Source organism: Misgurnus anguillicaudatus, chromosome 15 (assembly GCF_027580225.2).
Source record: "Misgurnus anguillicaudatus chromosome 15, ASM2758022v2, whole genome shotgun sequence".
NCBI classification, from domain to species: domain Eukaryota; kingdom Metazoa; phylum Chordata; class Actinopteri; order Cypriniformes; family Cobitidae; genus Misgurnus; species Misgurnus anguillicaudatus.
This window is the reverse complement of record NC_073351.2, coordinates 17,029,171-17,054,530: the sequence shown is the minus strand read 5'-3', so window position 1 is coordinate 17,054,530 and position 25,360 is coordinate 17,029,171. Positions and strand designations below refer to the sequence as shown.

The 25,360-nt window shown below is 40.4% G+C and overlaps 1 protein-coding gene across 1 annotated transcript; it reads right to left on the bottom strand.

The window, feature by feature from the left end:
* On the bottom strand, window positions 1-23,840 carry tiparp (TCDD-inducible poly(ADP-ribose) polymerase). The gene is made up of 6 exons (XM_055173534.2): window positions 23,663-23,840; window positions 22,060-22,964; window positions 7,181-7,367; window positions 6,520-6,707; window positions 2,995-3,270; window positions 1-1,065 (listed from the first exon to the last, which is right to left on the bottom strand). Exons 2-6 carry the CDS (start codon window positions 22,935-22,937, stop codon window positions 618-620), a joined length of 1,977 nt encoding a protein of 658 aa, XP_055029509.1. The 5' UTR covers window positions 22,938-22,964; window positions 23,663-23,840; the 3' UTR covers window positions 1-617.
* Between the last annotated feature and the right edge of the window lie 1,520 nt (window positions 23,841-25,360).

Here is a 25,360-nt window from a genome sequence, read left to right as displayed (position 1 = left end):
TCACGTTGAATGTTTTCTTTTTATTGTTTTCAGTTGCTCATTGTTACATTGACTAACATAAATAAACAATTTATTTATGAACAAAAGGCACACAGTTCAAATATAAACAAAAAAAATCATATTTACAACTTTCACAAATTAAGTATGGAACGCGGATGGCAGCAATAAAAGAAACGGTGAGTCTTTTGGAAAAAACAATGTGAAGCTGTAACAACAGCCCCGAGTCCGAGTGGCAAGCCATTAACAGGCCTTTAACTAACATGGATTTGAACCCGCTGTCAGCTATGGAAGCCACATCAGATACACACGTTCGCACACAAGATTCACACACTAAACTGTCCAGCACAGAAGGACACCATGCACGCACATGCACGCACATACATACAATCCCCATTTGTATTCACAGGGGGATGCGAAGACGGGCACTAAATGGTCACACATTAACCCTCACACCAGCGAGGGTGGGAAACTGGTTGTTGCTCCTATGCTCTCCGTTGTCGAACGTATCCCATACGGTCCATGAGTTCCATTCGCAGTGCAGGAGCACAACCCTCCTCTTTTCGTTTCGATCCGTGCCCGCAGGTGTAGAGTGCAGCTATCCACATGTACGTCACTCTTCAAATAGCTACTGTATTTCCCACCTCTTCATATTGAATAATAAAATACGGATAACTCTGATCATCATTAAAGATAACAAAGATCTGTGGGTCCATCCAGTTATCCACGCACGAGTCGAACAGATCACTGGAAAGGTCTCTTGGATTCAGCGGAGGTGGCCGGCGCATGGAAGGGTTGCCCACCGTGAACTTGCCCGTCAAGACTTTGGCAAGAAACATGTAGTGCACGCCACGGGGCGACCGTTTGGAAAAGTTATGGGAATAGACGGCCTTGCGTGCAAAGTAGCTGCCCTGGCCAAACATGGTTGCGTGCTTGCCGCAGACACGTGGATCGAAGTTGTGCTTGCAGATGCCCTCCACCACATCCTGGGACGTGCCGTGGAACAGGTGGCGCTCGTTCAGCATGCGATCCATCTCCGACATACGCCGTGACATGTACTCCTTCTTCCTGTAATGAGAAGAGAAAAACAGATGCTTTAATGAAACATGTTTATCAAATAAGGGCAGACAAAAACAAAGACAGAAGTCGAGTTCTGGGAACAGACAGATAGTGTTTGACTTTAAACATCAGGATCTAAAATTAGCATAGAATAACATTGGCTAACCCAACCGCAGCATAATATGTGGCTTACCTAACTGTAAAAATGAAAATGTGACATGAACGATTCAAATTAAATGAGCATTACATCACAATTATGCATTTGCCAGATGCTTTTATCCAAAGCGACTTCAATCCATAAATTTTTTATCTGTATGGGTGTTCCCTTTACGGTGCTACCACAATGCCCTGCTACAGATATATGCAAAATTCCTCACATTAAGCACCCAAAACCACAATATGAGGAACATGAGATTTAACTATAGGTCTTATTTGTAACAAGTGCAGTTTTAAAGAGAGATGAAGACAAGCAATTCGCCTAACACCGAAATTTACATTTTGATGCCAACAGTTTAAGGGCTTAAAACTACTTTCCCTCCCGTATCAGAGCACGCCAGCTGTCTTCGAACAAAAACAAGACAACAAGCTGAACTCCCGAGTGCTTAGCTTGTCATCTGGTCGAGTGGAAACAGAGAAGTGCAAGGGTACCAAAAGGGTGAGTGAACAGATGAGCACCAGGGACCCGAGTGAACCCAGTCAGCTACGAGGCTCCATTAACCCGAATCTGTGCCTCTGGTGTTTCAGGAAGGGAACGAAAGGTCATCTTGGCTGAGAGAAAGCCTCTGATCAGTAAGAGGACCCATTGTGACACTGCCTGACCTCCAATGACCCTACAGCCCTTCTATAGACCCGGTCGTCATGGCCATTGCTTTATTTCTAATACGCTGTCACGCAGGACCTGCAAGCAGTGACCCCATGGATATCAGTGTCTGTGTTTTTTCAGTTTCTCCCATCATTCCCACTGAGCATTCCTGGGATGCAAACAAATCATCATTTATGATCTCCACACCCAGCTTATTGGCAAGCAAATGAGTAGTTTTTATCAAACTACTACAATACGAATGTGCAAAAAAAAGATTAATTCGATTTGCTATAGTTTGACAGCATTATTGCACTAAATTTGTTAAGATTCGTATAAATAAACAAAATATACACCTGTATAAATGACTTTGCTTTGTATTTTTAGATTAACCTGCTTTCGCTTTTTTGTTTTTCATGTTAATCAGAAAGAATATCCTGCTATGTAGATCACATTTGAAGCAGCCACAAAGACATCTCAAATACCATTATATTGCTTTTCCGAACATTTATACATTTCCAAAGATGTTTACACTTCCTCATAGACTACAATCACTCTAGTAATGCATTATTAGACATGTGGAACTTAGAGATATGCAAGGATTAGCTAATCTTCGGCATGTTCGAGATAGCAGCATGTGGCAGGCACGCACGCACGCACAAGTACACAAACACACCTCAGTGAGTCAGCAGCGACTCTTTCCCCCTGAGTCACCCCTTTTCTTGTCCTTTGGTCCATAACTGATGGTATGAAACCTTGTTTCTATGGCAATAGCTTATTAAAAAAACAGTAGCGCCCCGTTCTTATGTGTGCACTTCCTCTGTACATGATCGACATTTCACACGCTACAAGATCACCTCATCTATTCACCACAATCACATCTGTTTCCGACCAACAAAAACTTAGTAGGAACCGTTAGCGTGGTTGACACCTAACAGTGTGCAAACAAACAACATCAAAGCCTTGAATCTTACATATGGGTGTGGCTAAATTGGATTTATTTTACAGATGTTTAGAAGAACAGATCATTCTCGATAGCCTTTTTATTGTCCGATTCAGCCACTTTGTGATCTCACTGTTTACTAAACATTGCTCTGGCTCCAAATACAATTATTAAGACAGAGAATTTGCTACCGTACCGTTTGTACTTCTCCCAAAGGAAAGGGTTTTGGACACGGAGGATCTTGAGGATGCGGAATTTGGTCTCAGAAACGGTCTTGTGGAAGAGGCTATAGACGGTCCGGTAGCTGCGGTCGTCCCGTGACACGGGCACCTGCAGAAAGTCTTGACAGGAGTTTACGGGTAACCAGGTCTCTGGGTACAATCTGGAAGGAGCGCCTAATGTAGGAGACAGAGGCTGGTTTCCAGAACTTTCCAGGGAGGAGAGAAATGCTGAGGAAAGGCCACCGAGAGTCCTAGAAAAGACGGAAAAAATATGATGCCATTAGGAGATTAAGCCATGATGTGTAGACGTTTACGAAGATAAAACATCAACAGTTAGCATTCATGACAATTTAAACCAATTTTATGGTTCGAAGAAGGTGAAATTCACAAAATGTTTAAAAAAACCAATTCATATGTTTTATAAATGAATTCATATTTTTTGACTTAATGAAAAACAAAGGAAAGTGACGACAGTAAAAATGATGACTTGATTTAATATAAGTGATGAATGTGAGATAAATACAGTCCAAAAAGGCAAACAAATAAAACATTTTGGTATTGTTTAAGTCTAATTTACGAACAAAGAATGTTTTGGATGAAACTTGTTTCCTATTTTCTTTTATGAAATGCTTTTATGCAACTTTGGACATATTTTGACATACCCACTCTTAATGTCTTTTGATATTTTAGTATTACTATTTTTTATCATTACTATTTTCCATGTTTAAAATAATAATAATAATAGCCCTAAAGTTCATAGTGATTAGAGGTCAGGGTTACAGGAAAAGTTCACCCAAATATGAAAATTCTCACTGATCGAAAACATAATTTGATTTGGTGTTGTCGAGATAAATAAGCTTAAAATGGCTGCATTTTAATATGTAATTGTTTGTGTTTAACAGAAGAAATGACATCATAGACATTTGGGAAGACATAAGGGCAAGTATATTATGAAAGAATTTTCAAATTTGGATGAGCTATTCTGGTGACCGGACTCATTTGATTTCTATTAGGTAGACATGATCCAATAATGACGACTTCTGAATCATCTTACAACTTTCATGTGCTATATTTGCTCGTTCTCTCTCTCTCTCTAAAGCTGACTGTCATTACTGGAACTATAGCAGTATATTCATCATATATTTCTAAGAATCACTGAGCGAGAATGAGGAAAAGCTAATAAATGAAGAGAGCTTGGAAAGAGATAGCATGACGGCTAGATAAGCATACACTTTTGAGAAACCAACGGTTAAGGGTTTGTTTGTTTAAGACTGTTTGTGTGTATATGTGTAGGAGGGAGATTTATGTTGCTTGCTGAGCATTACTCAGCTTGAGCGGGCAGCGGTTCAGCCAAATTGTCAATCGCACAAATGAGTTCCACCCCTGTGCTCAGGACAATGTGTTCCTGACGCTGCAGGAGACTTTCAAATGGGTGGACCAGCATTGCTGTTGCCTACCTGACAACATGAACCAAACGATATAGGGATATGGGGCCTCGTTTATAAAGCGTGCATACACACACATTTGATCGTAAAGTGTGCGTACGTAAAAATCCATGGCAAAGTCCATATTTATAAAAACTGTGATGTGGAAAAGTGCATAGCGCCACGTCAGGGTCTGAGCAGATGTACGGACTTTTGCTTGTCCGATTGCTTTAGATTTTTGGAAGACATTCTTGCTGCTCGAAAAGGATTTAAACATTGAGAGGTGCTCTTTAATAAGTCAATAACATTAATCAGGCATAGTTTAAAGGCGGAAATCTGCAACTGTTCAGGTGTGCACAATTTCAAGCTCTTTTGCCATTTATAGATTTCACGTCTAAAAAAGTGAGGCGTACATGCGATTTCTATGCGTACATTCATTTTATGAATCACACACACACATATATATATATATGTATATTTTTATTTATTTAAATTTAGGATGTTTTCTACACAACATTTTATGAATAAGGCTCCACACTGAGTACGTTTACATGCACAGAATAAGCGGATAACTATCAGAAATCTGCTTATTACAAAAAACTGTTTTCATGTGTTTACATGCAAATCAATAAGCCGGCTATGCAGACAACTGCGTTTACATGGGACTTGAAGAATTATCCGTTTTCTCGCAGGCAGTGACGTCACCACCTATAGTACACAACAGTCGTTCAAAAAGTCAACGGCATATCTGTCTTAAGCTGTACTGTTGTATCTCTTCTCCTGTCTGCAGAACCAGTATATGCAGTATATGTAACATAAGCTTCTATTTTAACAGTTTCTCTGCCAACTGCTTTAGTCGAGCGGAGATTTTAAGCGTTACTTTGCGCTTACTTCCACGTGTGACGTTTATCTTTCATACACGGAGACATGCGCACATGGACAAAACCGTGAGAAAGCCGGTTAAGGTGTTTACATGCCACGCGAAATCGGCGTAATGAGCAAAAAACGATCTGTGCCGATCGTTTTTTGCTTACGCCGTTTATGGGCTTTCCCCGATAAAGGAAAACCGTTTTACGCGTTTACATGACCCCACGTGTTATCAGTTTATTAAACATAATCGGCGTAAGACTGTGCATGTAAATGCACTCACTATCTATATATAAATATATGTAAATTAATACATATATTTTTTGGCTATAAACTATTTTACTTTATACAGTAAGCATAGTTTTACATATTTTAAACTTTTTTACTGGACATAATGGTGGTTCCTCTCATTTTAATAAAAAAAGCAAATCCGTAAAATCAAGAATTAAGTTTAAAAGGCTAAAAATAATGGAAAAAACTGTGTTTCAAAAAAAAGTTCACGCAGCTTTAGAGTAGTGTAGAGAGAAAATGTTCATACATCTCTCAAACTTCACAGGCAAGACTGATTCACTTCATGAAAGACAGGACAAAAACTAAGCTAGCCAGAAATCAGATTTTCAAATGGTCACTGTTTGACGAGTCTGGAACCCATTTTCTTTTTTTTAAATCTGCTGCTTTCTAGATTGACTTTTTCCCCCGTAAATAAGCACACGTCACATTCCAGCGGACAACGGATGATAGATATAACAGAGCATTCTCTCCATATGATAGATTTATGAGATTATGATAGACTGACCTGTGACTTTCAGTTTACAAGCTGGAGTCGTAGAGTAAGATGAGCAGGAATATTATGTTTCAGAAAAGTGTTTTGGAGGCACAAGCAGTACTCCGGGCAATTATAAAGAGATCTCTTTAAACCCTTCACTGATGGGAATACTGCAATATGTCCAATATGTTCTTTGTACGCATTGAATTCGTCTTTCTAAAATTCAAAGGCGTCAAGGTTTCGGTGAACGATCAGAGGATCTTTTGTGTTGTTGTGCTCCTATATATATTAAGTGAGAAAGCTGGGGTGTCTAACAAGAGATCTGGGACATTCTGTACAACCACAGGACAGGTCATAATGAACTTTGAATTTCCATCTACAGAACTTTCAGTATGTCAGATGTGAGGATGTATAAGGGGCTTTTTTTTTAAAAAGATACTTACTGGAGGTAAGGTGTGAGCATGATGGAGGATCTGAACAGCGGTCGTTTTTTGATTTGCCGACGGAAACCGAACACGGCGTTTTGCTGGAAGCCCTCACGAATGTTCAGGATGTACTGATTCTGCAGCGTGATGAAACGGACCTCCTTCAGGCCGCGACCGCTTGCCTCTTCAATCAACCGAACCACTGGCTGTGAGATGGATAAAGAAAGGAAATGAGTTAGTCAGAGCACGAAAGAGAAACAGCCCACTTCAATGTGTTTCGATTCCCATTTGATTCATCCGGTCAGAATGTATCCATCAGAAGAGATTTTCAGAGGAAATAAAGAGCTCGGTTTTCAAAGGCACGCTTACGTAATGTTGTGATTTCAGGAGTTTGTGAGCAGAACAGGACGTCTTCGACTTTTAGCTCAGACCAAAAATGAACACAAAAACAAAAATAGAGTCTAACTCCGTAAACTGAATACCTGCCAACAACAATAATGCTGAATGCTTTTAAAGAAAAGACTAAACAAAACCTACAGTATCAAGACCGAATCTGAAAATAATAAGAACTGTCATTGCTTACTGTTTCACTCCTGATTTTTTATTGAATTCTGATTTTTATTTGATCGAGTGTTTATTACAAACGATAAAAGACAATGAAAGGATTGGCATGCCTCACCTCCGAGTACTCCCTCCAGCCAAAGTTATCTCTACAGTAGTACTTCCACATAGTCAGGCAGTTGGGGGTGGGGGTTGTGTTTGTGGGTGTGGCTTCAGAGCTGGAGGGCGTGGACAGACGCCTAATGAGGTCAAACTCCAGGTCCAAAACTTGCATTTCACCGAAGTCCGTCGTAAACACTCGACCCCTGTACGTAAAACAAAATGTAAACATTGTCAATCCTCCATGTAAACATGTACGTGAACAAAAACATGCATTGTAATTCACTTTGGATAAAAGCAAATGCCAGATGCGTAAATGTAAATATAATTTAAACAGAATATGTTATTCCAGACAATAATAACAACGCTATGTGTTCTTGAGCCATCAACAAATTTCCAAGCCTACTAAAACAACCACCCAACCTAATTTCCACAAAATTCCTTCGGCTTATTGGAAAACTCCCTGCGTTGGTCTAGGTTGCTCTTTGTTGCCTGACAGTGCCTTAATGTTCACTGAATCTTGAAAAGCCCAATGAGGGGTGAGACTATCCAGCAGACAGGGGATGTATAGAAAATGACCTCTAACTTCTCCGTATGTGCTGACCATGGCTGTTTTAGGTCACCCTCCAGGGGTGGACGGGTCACTAATAGCAGTCTCATCGATCACACTCATTCTCTTATACAAAGCGAAGTCAGGTCAAAGGTGAAACGTCTGGGCAGGAGTGGGGCAAATAATGGCAAACACAATGGGTGTTCCACTTATTGACCTAAATAATCAGGCAAGCTTTAAAATAGACATGGCTTTTAAGTTTATAACATCAGAAATTTAACATCTAATACAATAGTAGTCCTTTACTGGCCTTTAAATTCAAATAATTGACATTGAATTCATAACAGTTTATACACACACAGACACGGCTTATTATTAACGTCCATTAGGGAACCCAACGGGTCAAATGAAAGATAAAAATAAACAGAAGAGAAGCATAGATAACTGGTATAAGATAACTGTCATGCTAAGTGTACTGAACCCATACTGTCAAGAACACTTAAAATCATTACTTTGTATCATAGAAGCAAATTTAGACAGCTAATCTCAGAAAGACAGCAGATAGATGGAGAGCTCGGACAGGATGGGTGGACTGAAGCCTAAGAGAAACACTTGCAAGCGAACAGACGTGATGTAGACTAAACACTGAGAGTTCAGAGTAGAGAGAGGATCTCAACAACCTCCGTGATACATACACACTAAATACAATTAACTGCATGAGACTTTAACCACCCTTCAAAACATGACAATAGTAGACTAAACACATGTACTGTTTGAACAAAACAATCCATGTTGCAATAAAAAAAAATCAACTCTATCAAACTTCCAGTTTTTCACTTTTTATGGACTTTGCTTGGATGTTAAAATATGAAAGTGAAAAGTTGTGAGTCATATTTCACAACAGAATAAATGATACAGCAATAAAGCTAAAAAATTGATATTTTGAAACCATGAGGATTATTTACACTGTGGCATTATATTTATTACTTTTAGCCCTCAATCTCACCATCTAAACCTGATACTCAATTGTGCATTGTGGAAAAATAATATTATATATTTTTTTATTTACTTTAATTTAAATAAACTGTGCATAAAAACACAATGTATTGTACAGAAAATATGCAAGTTTAATAGGAAAATGTATCTGTGTGAAAATACAGCCTGATCTCATGGGAATTCAATATGGTAAACTCATAAGAATTTGCATACTGTGAATCATACGAAAAAGTACAATTAATAGAACAAAGCATAAAATCAATAATGAAACCCCACTCCTAAACCTTGGGGTGACACCAGATCCTACTTAAAGGTGCGGTGTGTACATTTTTGTGGCATCTAGTGGTGAGGTTGCGCATTGCAACCAACGGCTTAGTCCACTGTCCACCCCTCACTTTTGAAACACATAGAGAAGCTGCGTTAGCCGCCACGGGACAAACATGTTATCTCCGGAGACAACTTAGTAAAAAAGTTTGTCCGTTAAGGGCTTCTTTAGAAACATGGCGGCACAACATGGCGACTTCCATGTAAGGGGACCCTCGATGTATGTAGATAAAAACATCTCATTCTAAGGTAATAAACACATAACGGTTCATTATAAAAGGTCTTTATACACCCCTGATCATATAGTTGTGTATATTATTTTGCATTTCTGTCAAGAGATCCTTCTAAACATTACACACTGCACCTTTACAGTCGCCACCAAAATAAAATGAAAAACCGTCATTTGTTTTGGAATATTATGGTATTTTTACAAATGATTTTTCTGTAAGCTTCATATTTTTTTAAAAAAATTCAAGTGCCCTCGAAATCTTTAATCAAAAACGCAAATCTCCTCCCCTCCTCAAAACGATCTCTCTATACTTCTGGTCATATGGTATGGCAGGTGGGCGGGGTCCAAGAAAAGATCACAGCGATTAGCAATTAGCAACACGACACAACATCAAACGATCCAATCAGTTCTCAATGGACGAATTTAAATCCAGCCCTGCCTTATTTCATTTCAGAAGCCGGATTCACTCTGATATACGTCACCACGGGGAAAACAAGACAATCGCTACTTCCATTTCATGGCGACTTTAACTGTTTGAATGAGACAAATTCATATGAATTAGCATAAAATAGTTTTGAATTGCCATGAGATTGTTTTGGAAAATGTCATAAAAAATTTTTTTTTATGGTAAAATATATCCTAGACATTTCTTTGTCACATAAATCACCCTTTTAGCAGGTGGGATGATGGGAAACCTGTGGAGACCGATGATAAAACACTCCTCATATTGGAAAGATAAAGCAAGAGTGCACATGAGCTGCCAAAACAGACATGAGAGACAGAAGTGAGACTGTGAAGAGCAGATAAACAAATGAGGGTTAATCATGTTCCCTCACTCACTCGCACAGTGTCTTTCTGGCTTTGAAATCCTGCCAAGAGACACCAAATCTGATCTAAAAAAATGCATGACAAACAAAACCAGGCCCAGACTTCACGTACGTGAGAAACAGAAACAGAGACAGAGAGAGAGAGAGAGCAAGAAAGAAAAGAGAAAGATGCTTATCAATGCTTAACTGACCTACTGAATTGAGTCAGACCAAAACACACGTAACCAGCCAACATTGACACACAGCCAAAGTGGACTTCGTGAGTCTCTCACACACACATATGATGATGACGTCTGATGGCTTCCCAGCAGCCGTTGCCAAGATAAAGCCCAGTGTGTTAACAGGTTAAGAACCTTCCAGAAATCCATCCAAAAACTTTTACCATCTATCTGAACCCCTTCAATTCTCTCTTTCATAGAGAAAGACACACACAGTGTCCTCTCAACTGGAACGCTACAGGCTTACACTCGTACACGCCCAGATCCACTTAAAATCAGCATGTCCGGGACACCCTGTATTTTACAAACAGTCCTGGGCACAAAAACACACATTAAGAGAAGCAGCTTTGGGTTCAGCCATCATAACCCAACAGAGACCATCCGTCTACGAAGACACCAGGACACATACGCCAATTTCTTTCTTTTCCTTTAAATGCCATACCTTTTCAAAAGTATCAAGAGAATAAAAAAGGTTTCTCACCATTACAGCAATTTAATAATAACAGATATTACCAATCTAGTAGACAAACGTAACTTTGAGGCGTTGACGTTCTTTTGAATGCTAGAGAGGACAGTAAATCCAATCCAAATCCAAAATACATACACACACCCCATCACAGGAGAACAAAATGTGTCTTATTTGTGTAATATTGTGCCTGGAAAAGTTTTATTATCATAGGACTGCAAGCAAGCATGAGGAAGATCAACTGTGAGCTGTGGAAAACTAGAGAAATGGATGCAAATAACTTTGACATGGATAATTAAAACACATGCATCTTTCAAGCCCTAACCTTTGTGGAAAGTTAATGAGAAAAAATTGAAATATCTTTGGTAGTTCAAAATACTTTATATTTAATACAGGAAAAAGTTTTTCCAGAAAAATAATCTAAGAACCAGACAATCGAATCTCATTGGTGTCTAGTAGACATTAAAAAGAGATCAAATTTGTGATTTCTCTTTATATGGGAAGCGCTAAATATAGTCATAATTTTAAGATGAAAGAGCTAAGCTGACTGAAAAGGTTTATTTAAACAGTTTCAGGATATTTAAAAATAAATCTGCCAATTTTCCACAAGAACTGGAACTAATGTACAACCCATACGTACCATTCTCTCTCTGTCACATCCCAGAAACAAAAATGATCACACAAGCAAAACAAACTTTTAGATATTCAATGATGCGAAACTCAAGATGGGGCAGGGCTCTCGTGTTTCTTTACTGAAATGCTGGCAGTCACAGGTTTCGCAACCAAAATATTCTTCAGCGGGAATCGCTCTGTTGCTAGTTTCACTTCTGATTCTTGATGACTTGCTGAGTAATGCCAAGTCATCTGCACCCAATACAGCAGCAGAGTCTGAATTTCTTCCGAGCTCAGCAACTGAAAGGTCCAGTGGATGTCACACTCTTTTGCACCATCTGCCCTTTTTTCTGATGCACATTTCAAAATTGCCTGAATGCCTAAAAACCTTGAACAAGAAGCCATCTGGAAATACAATGGTTTTAGGCTCACCTGATCCTGATCATGTTTATTTGAAGTGTTAATTAAAAAAATTATTGCAGACAGGCCATTGAATTTTCGAAAATAATGCACACCCATGGTAGTAATGCGGCTGTTACCCAGTGCTGTTACACCGCAGGTGTGCATTATTTTTAAACAATTTAAAGGACGGGAGTCAATTATTCCACTTATACTACGGTTACCACAGACATTGCTAATGGCGCTTTTCCATTGCATAGTACTCCACGGTTTGGTTTGGGTCAGGTCGGGTCAAGCTCACCTCACTTTGGCTTGGTTAGCTTTTCCATCGAGTTTAGTAACACTTCGGATTGGGAGGGAATATAGGCGTGTTGCTATATTTGCGCTGCCCACTGCTGTGACATCAAGTGAGAGCGTTGTTGTACATTCCCATACATTCATATTCATGTATATAATTAAGAAACATTTGTATAAGTATATACATGTTTATATTTTTATATAATTTATATAAATATAAATATTTATTATATAAATATTTTTTCTTAAAATTATACATGTATGTGTGTGTATTTATATATACATAATTATTATACACAGTACACACACATATATTATGTAAACAGAGGCGGACACATTACTTGAGTACTTTGAGTACTTTTATTCTGCAAACGATTAGTCGCGACTAATCGTGAGGCAGCACTAGCTGTGCCTCATTTAAGTTGCATTTAAGCATATATGCGGATGTGCGCATCGCGAATGTGCCGCCACAAACTGCAAGTCTGGAAAATAAACTGTTGTGGTGTTCCTGATTCACAACCTGTGGATGTTTCTAAAGTGTTTTCTCGTCACGTTTTGGTATCAGCTCGGGTCGCTTGGAACCCCGACTAAGGTGGTACTAAAAAAAGTATTGGGTACTACGAACTGAACCCAGTGGAAACGCTCCCAAAAGTAAGCTGTAACCGTGTAAAGTAACCGTGGGGTACTATGCAATGGAAAAGCACCATAAGACATTGCTCTGGGGGTTTTTTTAAGACATTTGACAGGTCAGGTGGGTGTTTATCGAAAAATAATTCATACCTGTGGAACATTTCTCAACCAATCAGAATAAAGCATTCAACAGCCCCATGGTATAACATAGATGTGTTTCTGCATAAAAAAATGGAGGACAAACGAATGAAACAGAATGATGGGATAGTGTTGGACTATTTCTTAACTCGTCAAACTCGATAATCAACCAGTCAGTTGTTGGTCGACAAGCTGACCATGGTAACCCATCACTAGCTATTTACAGAAACAATCGCTTCTAATGCCAAGGAACGAAAACAAAGACAGCCAGAGAAAGAAACAAAAAACTATAAATGGTTTGGGAAAATTGTGAGACTCTTTATAAAGTGTCTTTGTGTTCTTGCTTTCCGCAACGCTCGTTCTTTGTCCAGAACTCTCTGCTCGTAATCCGGCACAATAAGGAAAGAACACGGCATTCCGGGATTAGGGAGGAATGGGTGGTTATAGAAGTGACTGCACAGTGAAGTGAAGAGCTAAGGCAACATGAAATAAGAGAGCTGAGAGGATTACACAACATTTCAGAAGTCTTTCTCTCTCCATTCTATTTAAAGTGACAAAACCAGCAAAGCCGTTTATGACGTCATTTCTCAGACGCCGATTATCCAGCAGTGAGAAGCAAAACGGCTTCAATTTCACAACACGGTTCGCTTTAACACAAACACATGCACGTTTGTGTGACACTGAGATTGTGTTACCTTTTCTCTTTTGGGTGTGCATCAACACACACACTCATGTGAGGTATGCGATACCTCACGCTTGGTGTTTTCGCACACACAGGTTTCCTGACAGACTGGATTTCACAGCGGCTCACCCACACACACTTTTCATTTTCAAGTACTCGCTTCTTTTTCAGGCCTGGCACGATGAACCAAAGTCGGGCCACCTGTGCGCAAGGTAACCATAGCGACCGTTATCCGAGAAGGCGCCTGACGGGCCGAGTAATAGCTTGTTGATAACAATAGAAGACCCGGCGGCCCCTTACCCTGCCTCGCAGACAATGCTCACTCATCCTATACCATAAACCCCGAGACAGCTTGAATCCTCCAGGGTATAAAAATAACATTCCAGACGTTAAATTAAGTGCAAAGACTTATTCACTGGGCTCATCAGCACGGCGTACTTATCAAGCCTGCAGATTTTCTAGTCCACACATGCACACGCACATTTCTGGAAGCGAAAACTACTGTGAAATGCAAAGCCGCTGTAGAGATAATGTGCAGAAAGATCAATACGAGAGAAAAAGAGACAATAAGCAGGGCGAAAGATAGAGAGGCTGTAATTAAAGCCATTAATGTGGATTGAGGGAGACAGAGAGAGAGAGAAAAGCGGTTGATAAGCCAGTTTTATCTCTCTTTATCTTCTTCTCTACCTATGAGGTGGAGTCATGGGTGAATAACCTGTTTTGCTCTTCCTGTTAGCCCTGCTGTTTCTTTTATGTCCCCCTAACCCAATCACGAGGCTGCGTTCATCGTCACGGTGACCGTGACCTGTAACCGCTTGATGATTCAGTGGTGTCAGGTGCTGAGATCAGCTAATGTACACACATAAACTCCTTTGACCCGACTCGGTAAGAAGTAAAAAGATTGAGGCAGCTTCTGTGACTAACTACTGTTTCTTTAGCTCAAATAGTAGAGCATTGCATTAGCACAGTCGCACAGGATAAAAGCTTTTGCAAAATGTATAAATGTAACGAAACAAGCAGATTTTTATTAGAAAATGTAAAACTGGATATTATTCAGATATAGCTGCTAAATAAAACATTATGACAAGTACAGAACGTGTGCTACTTACTGCTACATAGCAGTCGACCTGAAAGAAAATGCTTACAGATGAAAAAGTGTCTTCCTCTTTAGTGTACACTTAAGCCCGTAGTATAGTCTGTTTTTTACGTGAATGTATGCGCACGGTCAAACGCACACCCTTGCAAAGTATAGTTTGTTTGACTCGTATGTCGTGTACACGGACATTCGACGCATGTGCATTGCGACAAAATGCTTTCCCTACTGAAAAATCCAGCTAAGACCAGCATAAGCTGGTGAGCTGGTTTTAGCTGGTCTCCCAGCTTGGTTTTAGCTGGTAATGCTGGTGTAGCAAGCTGGTCTAGCTTTGTTTTGGTCACTTTTTAAGCTGGTTTTAGCCGGTCAGGCTGGAAGACCAGCTGACCCACCAGCTTTCACAGGCTGGGAGGATCAGCTTAAATCAGCTACTGCCACCTTAAACCATAGAACCAGCTACGAGCTTATGCTGGTCTTAGCTGGGTTTTTCAGTAGGGTCTCCTGGGCTAATTACTACATTTTTCGGTAGGCGTACACGTAACCTATGCGTGCAATGTACACGTGCACTCTTCTGATTAGGATAAAAACGCACTACATGCGGACCCTTGCGTACACGTAAAAAATTACAAAAAGCTAGCTTTCACATGCTTACTAGCCTGGGTTTCCCCATGCTGCCTTGCGCACAAATTTATTCACGCTGCAAGTCTAGCATGGAAACTATGGCCCTTTTTTGCCCCTGAAATAGGGACCCAATCACAGAACGACGACGTCTATGCGACACACCAAAGCAGTTTTGTTATTTGTAATAACACGGCAACAAACGCGAAGTTAATTTTCAATGCAGCCTTAGATAGTATTCTAAGTAGTTTTGAACGCAAGTTTATTAAAAAAAGTGCAACTTTTGGCGTTAAACAATTTCATATTCAAAAAGCATGTTTGGATATTGCAAGACATGATAGCCATGGAGTTTTATAGGACCAACCTGCTTAGGCATCATCGTCGACGAAGTACAATTAACTTATAAATGGTAAGTGGTATTTATTAATATCATATTGTCATTATGCCTGTACTGTGGTTGTCATAGTGCCACTAAAATGTGTTGCTTTTCAATACAATATACAGCTACCGGTTTAGTTGCATAGCTTTCAGCTGTGTGCACACACCGATAAAAGTCGTTTACGTTTGAATTGATGTCGCTCTACATACGTCATCTGGTATAACTGAAACGATTGACTATGAGCTACATACAGACGCATTTGATAGACATTCGTAGCGCCCAATAAATGGCTCTGGGCATTCATAAACCACGCCTTAAATACGAGAAATTGAGCATGTGGATCCCAGACCACGTCTTATTCTCTATGAGACTGGTCTGGTGTTAGGCAGGCTACATGCTTACTATATTACATAATTATTATTTGCAATGGAAAATTACTGACCACAAATGTATTAAGGTGTGATATTTTCTTAGTTAACCAGTAACCACCATGTACATGTGGTGGTGGGAGCAACTACGTTGGAGAAAAGGTATCAAAATCTACAACAAGATCTAAATCTCCATCTAAAGATGCAATGTGTACAAGGCCAGTCAGTTATTATTGACTGACAGTTTCATTAACACTGGTTCAACTTGATCAAATGGTTTCAACTCGTCTTTGTTCCTGAAATGAGCCGCTATCTAGACTATCTGCTAAATCATGGGAACTTGAGCCCAGCTGGCAGACCGAAAGGCTATACAGTTCTGCTTTTCTGAAAGATCAATCAGTATTCTGCAGATTTCATCAGCTTTAAATGCACACACGCACAGCACGCTTAAGATCAAATCAAAATCTGTCAAATATTTCCCATTCAATATATCTACCCATACAGAAATATATATTATACAGTATGTCATATTAATTAAAAATATGTAAATTACCTATATGTACAAGTGGGGGCAATAGTGGAATCAATGTAAAAGGGAATGAAACAGCAAGAGAGAGAGAGAGAGAGAGAGAGAGATATCACACACACATGAAGTGAGAGGGATTAGCAGCTGTTTAATAGCTTGTGCGTCACTGAGCGTGCCCAAACCTAAAGCTTCCAGTGGGACTGGCATGTTTCACACACTGCAAAACATAAGCTGCATTTTTGTATTGTTTTCAGTCAATACATAATCATCCATATAAAGATCCTCATATTGGCAAATAGTTTTTCTGTTTATAAACCTCACTAAGTTAGTCTAGATTTATATTTCACCTGACAACCAACAATTAACTTATCAGTAAGAGAAGACCGACAAGAAAATAAGATGTGCACTCTGAAAAGAAGTCTCATGATTTTGTCTTAACTAAGCTTTTTTACAAGCTAAAAAGACAAAAATAGTGATTAGACATTTGTTTTCCAGTTCATGAGAGACACACACATGCTCCAAACAGCAGTAAAATAGCACCTCTGGCATATCTGTGGTCTCTGACGCTCCATTAGGAACAGACAGTTCTACATCCAAAAGAAAATAGAGGCGGTAAAGAGATATTTTATATTTGTATGTTCTGCTGTCCCTCATACCAAACTTCTCTGTATGATCATCTTACCTACTTAATGACAAACGAATACAACAACTGACTTCTACGTGCTCAGCGTGAGTTACCCGCATGCCGGCATTATTCACACCCAGCGCGAGCGTCACAGTCTGAGAAGAATTAAACACACACACTCACATATGAATGCATGCACCTGATCACACACTACTAACTCTGAGATAAGACCTCACCTCTGCGGGTGGTAAATTCACCCAGCAAACGGATACTTAAACGCACACACAATGACGGCTGTACAAGTAGTATCGATAACACGTAACTAATGTTTAAGTTATGTATTATTTATTACACATAGGCTACTAAAAATAGACAAAGACTCTGACTATAATGCTGATGAATGACAGTAATGGTTAAACCAGGTGACTTTTGGACATTCTGTAAGTTACTTGGCTTATGAGTAAGCACTCATGATGCACCACTGACATCACCAGACTCTCAGCCAAGAATAACTATTTAGCAGATGACTGGTCTCCATCAATGATCTATATCTGAAACATCTACAAAATCCCACAGGGCCAAATTTGTATGGAGTGGACAACCCGCCTAGTTTCTGGATGTCCACCCCGTCCCTTGTATGCTTCAAGTGTAATTTATAGCTCTGCGTAGGACCTACACCATAGCCTGTGCGCCATCAGCATCAGTTTTCATGTGATTGTGGTTAGGCATGGGACGGTTACCGGTTTCAAGGTATATCGAGGTTTTAAACAGTCAAGGTTTCAAAACTACTATGTTTCTGTAATGTTCTGTGATATCGCTTCCAAGGTATGAGCTGTCTTTATCCAAAATGCATTAAGCCATGTGATTGATTTGATGTTTACATTTAATATACATTACGAAAATATTATATATTTTTTGAAAGGATATTATAATTTTGCCTGGCATTTTGAAATAACACATTTAGTGGCAATGGCAACACCGTGAAACCGTGGTATTGTTGCTAAAGGTTATCATACCGCCAGAATCTTATACCGGCCCATGCCTAATGGTGGTAAATAGACTTGTGTTGCAGCTTAAGTTGTTAAATAGCGCTCCTCAACTTGGCCATCAAGCAGAAATACATATGAGAACATGCAATAACGATTTTTTTGTCCTGAGTAAGGGGTTTTAGCAGACCAATCACAACGCTTGCGGTCCGCATAAAATAGACACGTTGCTACATTTTTGGAGAGGTGCGCATATGTAGTAGGTTTGTGGCTATGCCGTACAATCGACATAGAAGTATAAATTGAACTTAAGATGCACAGACTGTAAAAAGTTTAACTTATAAGGTAAGGTAAAATACTGCAGATCTTTGAAATATCGAAATTTCCCCCACTTCCACTAAAGATCTTTTACAACACTACATTAAGGGTGAGAAGTAAAATTCAGCAGTTACACGATAGCTATAAGAAAATTCGGCTGTAATAAAATCATCTGATGACAATGACAGCAATAAAGTCTCTGACAGTTCAATATGAAGTGCAAAGGGCTTTCCATTCTTCCTCTTCAAGGGGTTAAAGGGAATAAATCAACCTCAATCAATGCTCTTGACTTCCCGTTTTTTGGTTTTCATTCACGGCATACACGCTCGGAGGAGCTGAGGACAGTAAACGCTCTTGTTTCCCTCCTGCTCTCTGAACGAGAAGGAAAAGTCTCCAAAAAGTCTCAGGATGTTCTGGAGGCCACAAACTAACAGGACGTGCACTACGGTTGCACCATGCGGGACCAAGAACGAACTGTTTGTTCAGACAATCCAGCCTCTATTTGGCTTTTGCTCTTTGTCTCTCTCAGCAAGAGAAGAACACATAAACATACTTCAGCTGCAAATTTTTGCAGCTTTTGTTTATGTTAGAGAACACATTTGAGACATACAGAGAACGAATAAACAGAACAATGAATAAAATAAGAAAATATGCTGAGATTGTATCAGTTTGTACTTATATATATATATATATATATATATATATATATATATATATATATATATATATATATACATATATGGTTGTACACCATATACTGTATATACACACACCATACTTTGTTATTCCAACACACCATTTCTTGTTTTTGGTTTAAGTATAACAGAGACTAAATAAGGAACCGCATGAGTTAAGATGACGCTAAAGAATGAGAAGTCAATGAGACCTCACCCATGAGAATAACTTCACTGCACGAGATGTTATCTCTTTTCTCACACACAAGCAAACACCTTGGTTTTAAGTCACCGTGCCCTTGGTGCAGTAAGATTGTGTGACAAACACAATCATCTCACCCTCAGCTGCTTCCATACAGACCAAACCTTCAATATCAAGGGTCACAATTCTCCTACACGCACAGTGGCACAATGGCACAACAATCCCAAATTTACTAGCACCTGCTCACACATTTGTTATGAACATTTAAAACGATGAATAAAGGTTCTGCTCCTTAGATTACTGAAAACCACAGTAACAGCCTGACCAGTCATCACATGTTGCCATAGCATTCAAGCAAACAGCGGACCCAGCTAAAGTCATTTGTTTGGATTTACTGTTTACTGTTTTACACTAAATGTATCCTACAGTACATAATGTAAAGAACATTCTGTGAAATATAACCTTGTCATCTTTTTTATTGACTAAGGTCAAGACTTGAAATAAAGTAAACCAATGACTAAAATAAAACTTTAATGCCACTAATCTCAAAATTATGAGACTATGCCTGTATTTTACAGACATGGTCACAAATATCAAACCAAGCGGCATCTTTAAACAAGCGATGGTTGTTGTTTTCTTAGAACTAAAGGCACTTTTCTTAGCTATTATTTCAACTACTCCCAACCAGTGGGTTTTCATGTCATTCCAGTGTTGTATACACCATGCATTAGTCAGTTTTCCTCAAGATCACACAGGTGTTATAGCAAAGCAACCACAGGTGCAGTCAGTCACGTTTCACTAAGCCCCACTATAAAGGGTGTACCAATGCATTTGTCTTCATTAGGCTCCATTATTTCCTTTTTTACCTAACAAACCTCTTTTTGTGCTGTGTTTCATTAAAATAACCACCACTCAGATTGATCTTTGGTTATAATGCAGTTACATTCATGCAAGTTTACAGGTGGCTTAAGCCTTGGCCATCTGTCATACAGACATACACTTCTGTCCTAAAACATTATGTGCGGGCATCATTTGTATACAGTCATCTGTATGCTGGGGAGCTGGGGGTTCAGCAGATATGGGTGTGGTTTACAGGCTTTCTGTGGGTCCGAAATCCCAGTCAGCAGGGGGTAAATGGTTGGCTTAAGCTATTAACATAAAACAGGTTTTTGTGAGCCAGTTTCTTTAAAGCAGCCTTTAGCACATATGCTAAACTGGCCAACAGTGTAATGAATGTGGCCATTCAATCTTCTTTAAAACTGAAAAATCCTCTAAAAGTGGACCCTATCCTTTTTACTTCAAGGCCCCCCATTGTCGACAACAATATTTAAGTGCCCCATCACAATTTTTACCATATAAAATATTCTACAACCTGGCAACTAGAAATATGTGTTATAAATAACTTTTATATTAATGCTTGTTTTGTTTTATTTTAAATAATTACTTCATCTTGAGACTCCATTGGAAGTCTGTTAGGCCCCGGACCCCTGGTTGAGAAACACTGCACTAAATAGGCAGCTGTCATATGGGAACATTTCCATGACAAATCAACAATACTATCTGTCTGAGGAAGTAGTCATGATCTGTGTCATGGTGAGCATTAAAATCACTAGGTCATTTTTGCTTTGTCATGACCAAGTTCACTTCCTTTTGGAAAGGACTTTTGCATACACAACGCGCTTTGGACCTAAATGGGAGTCTGGCAAACAAAAGGGCCCTTTTTGTTTAGGCAAAAATCCTGCTGGGTCGAAACTTCCACAATTTCCTCTGACACGTAAAAATGTGGTAATAGAAAGTGCAGTTGGTAGTGGATAAATCTTCCTGTTCCTGTATATCAACTGACATAGCGTTGCGTTAATTGCCCAAAGGGCATTCAATTCCCAGGTAATGCACATACTGATAATAATGTATATCTTAAATGCACCTTGGATAAAAGCGTCTGCGTGTGTGTGTGCGCATAAATCAAATAAAAAATGTATTCTTTCATTTGCATGAGCTGGCCGAGTACGTGCATGAATAGTCCTCGTTTGCGCGTGAGTGTGGGTGGGTGCGTGTGTATAATCGTGCGTGTGTCTCTGCAGCTTGTTCATTTGCGTGTCTCTGAGCAAGTCTGCGTGTGAGCCCTTCTCTGTCTTTGCAAGCAGTGCGTGTGACCGCCTGCGCGCAAGCCGCAGTGAGTGGGAGCGCGCGTGTGTATGAGTGTGCGTTAGACCAAATTGACGGGTCACGCAAGTTCACGGTTTACAGCTGTCAGTACGCTTCCACATGTCAGCCTGGCCAACGGAAGGCTTATGTGAGAGAAGCAATCTCTAGACACATATACCTCATCCACAAACACGCAAGTACACACAAAACTTCCTGTCACGTACTAACTTCACTTTCAATGCATCCCTAGTGATTATAGCAGCCTGAGAGATCTCAAGTGATATAAACATTAGGCGTACATTTACGCATTTGGCAGATGGACCTTACAATACATTTAAATTATAGTTTCATCGTTTCCTGTAACTCAGTTGGTAGAGCACTGCGTTTGCCACGCAAAGGTCATGGGATCGTTCCCCAGGGAATCGAACCTATAACCTAATGCAATACTCTTGCAATTGAGCTGCATGAGCATAATACACAAAACTAAGCTTTGTTTCCTTTTCTTTATAAATGATCATAACCCATTATTTTCTTTCAAAGTTGCACATTAGTTTTCAACGAAATCAGGTTAGGAAGGGAAAACCAGGAACACTTACAGAAACTTAAGTCTGACATGTTGGTTGTCCGGATTGCAATAAAGCCTTTCCAGTTGTTCTTGGGAATCATCTGCTATGCTCTGCCAGACCTGCGTGTCTGCTCTGCGGATCTGCCAGTGGTAAGGTAAAACGGTGTGATGATGCGCGCAGTCACTGCCATAGACGCAGACGCCCTGGAGAAAATCCACGCAAATCGATATACCGTCCCCTTGATGCGTGTGATACTGGAGCTGGGTCAGAAGTTCAAACACTAGATCCAAAGAGGCCTCCTCGCTTTTATCCTGAAAGATCTCGCCTTTCAGCGAGCCCTCTTTGATGGCGAGGCAATTTGCACCCTGCAAGGTCTCCGCGGTGTAGATGTCATTTAACTTCGACCCCGAAACGTCGGAGGAGGGCGCCGCCACGTCGCGCTCCTGGGGCTGGAAGCGTCCCTCATTAGCGTCTATTGTAACGCGCTGAATATCCGTCACCTTCTGCTCCCCGGGGAGCTCGCTCGCGGTCACATCAGCGTCCGTGTCCACAGCCATGAGCCCGGACACGGCGCCCTCCTCCTCCTCCTCTTTCATGCACACCTGACCGATCCTCGACTGCTTCTCAACGGCTACCGTGCATATATTCCGCTGTGGTCTCGAGGGGTTTCGCGGAACAAACACGCCGTCCATTGACATGAGCGCGTCCGTGTTTAATAATGTACTTAAAACAGGGTCCTCTAAAGCGCGCAAGCATTTCGCGTCCAGTTTTCTTTGCGCGTGCTTCTTTTTAAAGTAGGGTTTCCTTAATGGGATCTTGTCGGAGAGTCCCATCTGGTGCTCCGTGAAGTCTCCGCTTCCCACGGGCAGAGCTAAGGTGGGATCGGTGATGTCCACAGCCTCCTGCATGGCTCAGAAACTTTACTCCACCGACACCTATTCCAAAAACAAAGAGACATGCGTAAACGACACATCAATCTGTCATCAATATGATGGGTGTTTTGCTCAGCTTACTCACTGTTAGGTGACCAATCAATACGTTTAGCTATATGCGTAAGCTGAAACCTTTCCTTTCTCGAGAAAAGAGGGGAGGGAGGGGGCATTACAGAAAGAGAAAGTTTCTTTCAAGACCCCCTCTCCCCCCAAATCACCAACGGGAAAGGAGCATGATAGTGATTTACATAAATCCATTATTCTAAACCAACATGTACTAATCTAGTTGTAGCCTATCCTCGCGAACAGCATAGTTTAAATGCCCCTTTGCAATTACATGTATAACGCAAGCCAAACGATCTCTCGGGAGTATTTTGATGCCTTGATCTAGATACACGGAGTTGGGAGCGTACGTGCCAGTTGCCAATAGCTGCTCGTTCCAGTTTGCACGTACTAGCTATGTTAAAGCGATCCCGGCGAGAGCGCGCCTGCCCACTGCGGCGCCTAAACCCCATTCTTCCACAAATACACAAGTAAGCTTACCTTTCGCCAAAATACACCCAAACACACCACCAAACACTCATAAAACGTTAAAATATACTCCGATTTCAGCATTTTCCCATGCGAAATGCACAAACACCGCTTCTTTTTCCGGAGATTGAGGTTAACGCTCCATAATTTCGGAGCTATTCCGAATATACCTGTAAAACGTCCCGACTTTGATGGTCCAGTGCAAGCCCGTATCCTGTCCCGGTGATCCCGTGCTCCTCTCTCATACAGGACAGGGCAGTGCGTTAACAAAGCGCTCATTCACAGCGCGATGCGTTCCCGTCCGTCTCCAGTAGCGTCTGAGCGGCTCGCAGCTGTTGCGGAACACAAGCGCGATAAGACTCGCTCGTCCAATCACTGCGCGTCTGAGCGCTGAGGGGGCGGAGCTACTGCCAGGAGAACGGAGGAAAAAAGCAGGAAGTTGTGCGATGCGTGCATGTGTTTTGACTCACCCCACTAGTTTGCTTACGCCAGAATTCATCAGGTGTTGTAATTATAGGACACGGGCTGGTTCGTGTTTTTAACATGTAAAAGACATTCAAAGTTACCTCGTGCAGTGCAGTGTTTCACAACCAGGGGCCCACTAGGGGGCCTCAAGAACCTTCCAAACATGTCTCTTAACCATAGGATAAAACAAACATACGCTTAAACAACTAAAAAATTAAGTGTTTGTTAACTTATAAATATACATATTTCTAGAATACTTTATTGGGTAGAAATGATAATGCTGACTGTAATGAATAAAGAGGGGCCTTGGAGTCCAACAGGTCCAACTGATCCATTACCTTAGTCATTCAGTATCAGTTTGTGAGAATTGAAAACGCAAGTAAATTATTGATGTGCTTAGGAGATAAACATATGTATCACCATACTGTGACAATGACGTGAGCAAATTTAGGTGAAAGGTTATCCACTGCACTATCAACCCAACCTGTATTCACGGCAAATAACACACTCCTGTTTTACATGCTCACGCATACAAACTGCAAATGAATGCCAAAATGATCACCCTACGCAAATGAGGACAGTAAGTAAACATACACCTGACCTGAGGGTGGTGGAACAAGTACAGACCAGTCAGACAGAGGATGGTATCAGACAGAGAAATGTGTCGTCACTTTATTTAAACAGATATTCGCTGCTCTGTAAAATTATATCTGCCATTGAAAGGGAGTAAAAAGACACGAACGTATAATTGGGTGGCTACGCCTCTGTGGCCAAGTTCACATTGTACCTCGCCCAAAACACGTTGTGTATCTTGTGTATAGACATGTCGGTGCGAGCCCTCCCTCACAGCGGAATCTACAGTGACGTGTGCGCGTTCCCATGGCTCTGCCCTTGAGAGAATTGCAGGAGGATACGCACTCTTATTAATGATCAGTCGGTTCCCCTTTGGGATTTTATTTAACTGCTAACCTGATATAAAGAAGCACACAACAAAAAAATATTACCACGCAACCGACATTTAGTCACAAAAACAATGCATAACGTTTTTTAATACCATAATTACACAGTATAGACGGGAATATCTTTCATCAGAGTTTAATGGTTGATTCACAAATGATACAAAATTACTACACGCTAGTTCACACAAAATGGGACAAGCACTTAACTTGTATAGCTATTAATTTGGTATTAAAACCACTTAATATGTGAGGCTTTCTGGCCTAGTACCGTTTGTGTTGTTCATCCTCATTTAAGGCTTTATAAACATGAGGTTTATAAGTACCCGTGCACGCTATGCCACAGAAACATACAGGCCTCTTCTTGTGGATTGGTGTTTAGGGCATTAAGGAGTATTGTTACTTGCCAGAACACTCAGAGAAAGCCATTATGTTGCAAGACGTTGC

Excerpts from the sequence above, each read along its gene's own strand:
- tiparp (XM_055173534.2), bottom strand. The coding sequence starts at position 22,937 with ATGCAGGAGGCTGTGGACATCACCGATCCCACCTTAGCTCTGCCCGTG. Across the intron at positions 3,271-6,519 it reads ATGCTCACACCTTACCTCCA|GACTCTCGGTGGCCTTTCCT; the intron begins GTAAGTATCTTT and ends CGTCTTTTCTAG. Across the intron at positions 1,066-2,994 it reads CTTTGGGAGAAGTACAAACG|GAAGAAGGAGTACATGTCAC; the intron begins GTACGGTAGCAA and ends TTCTCATTACAG.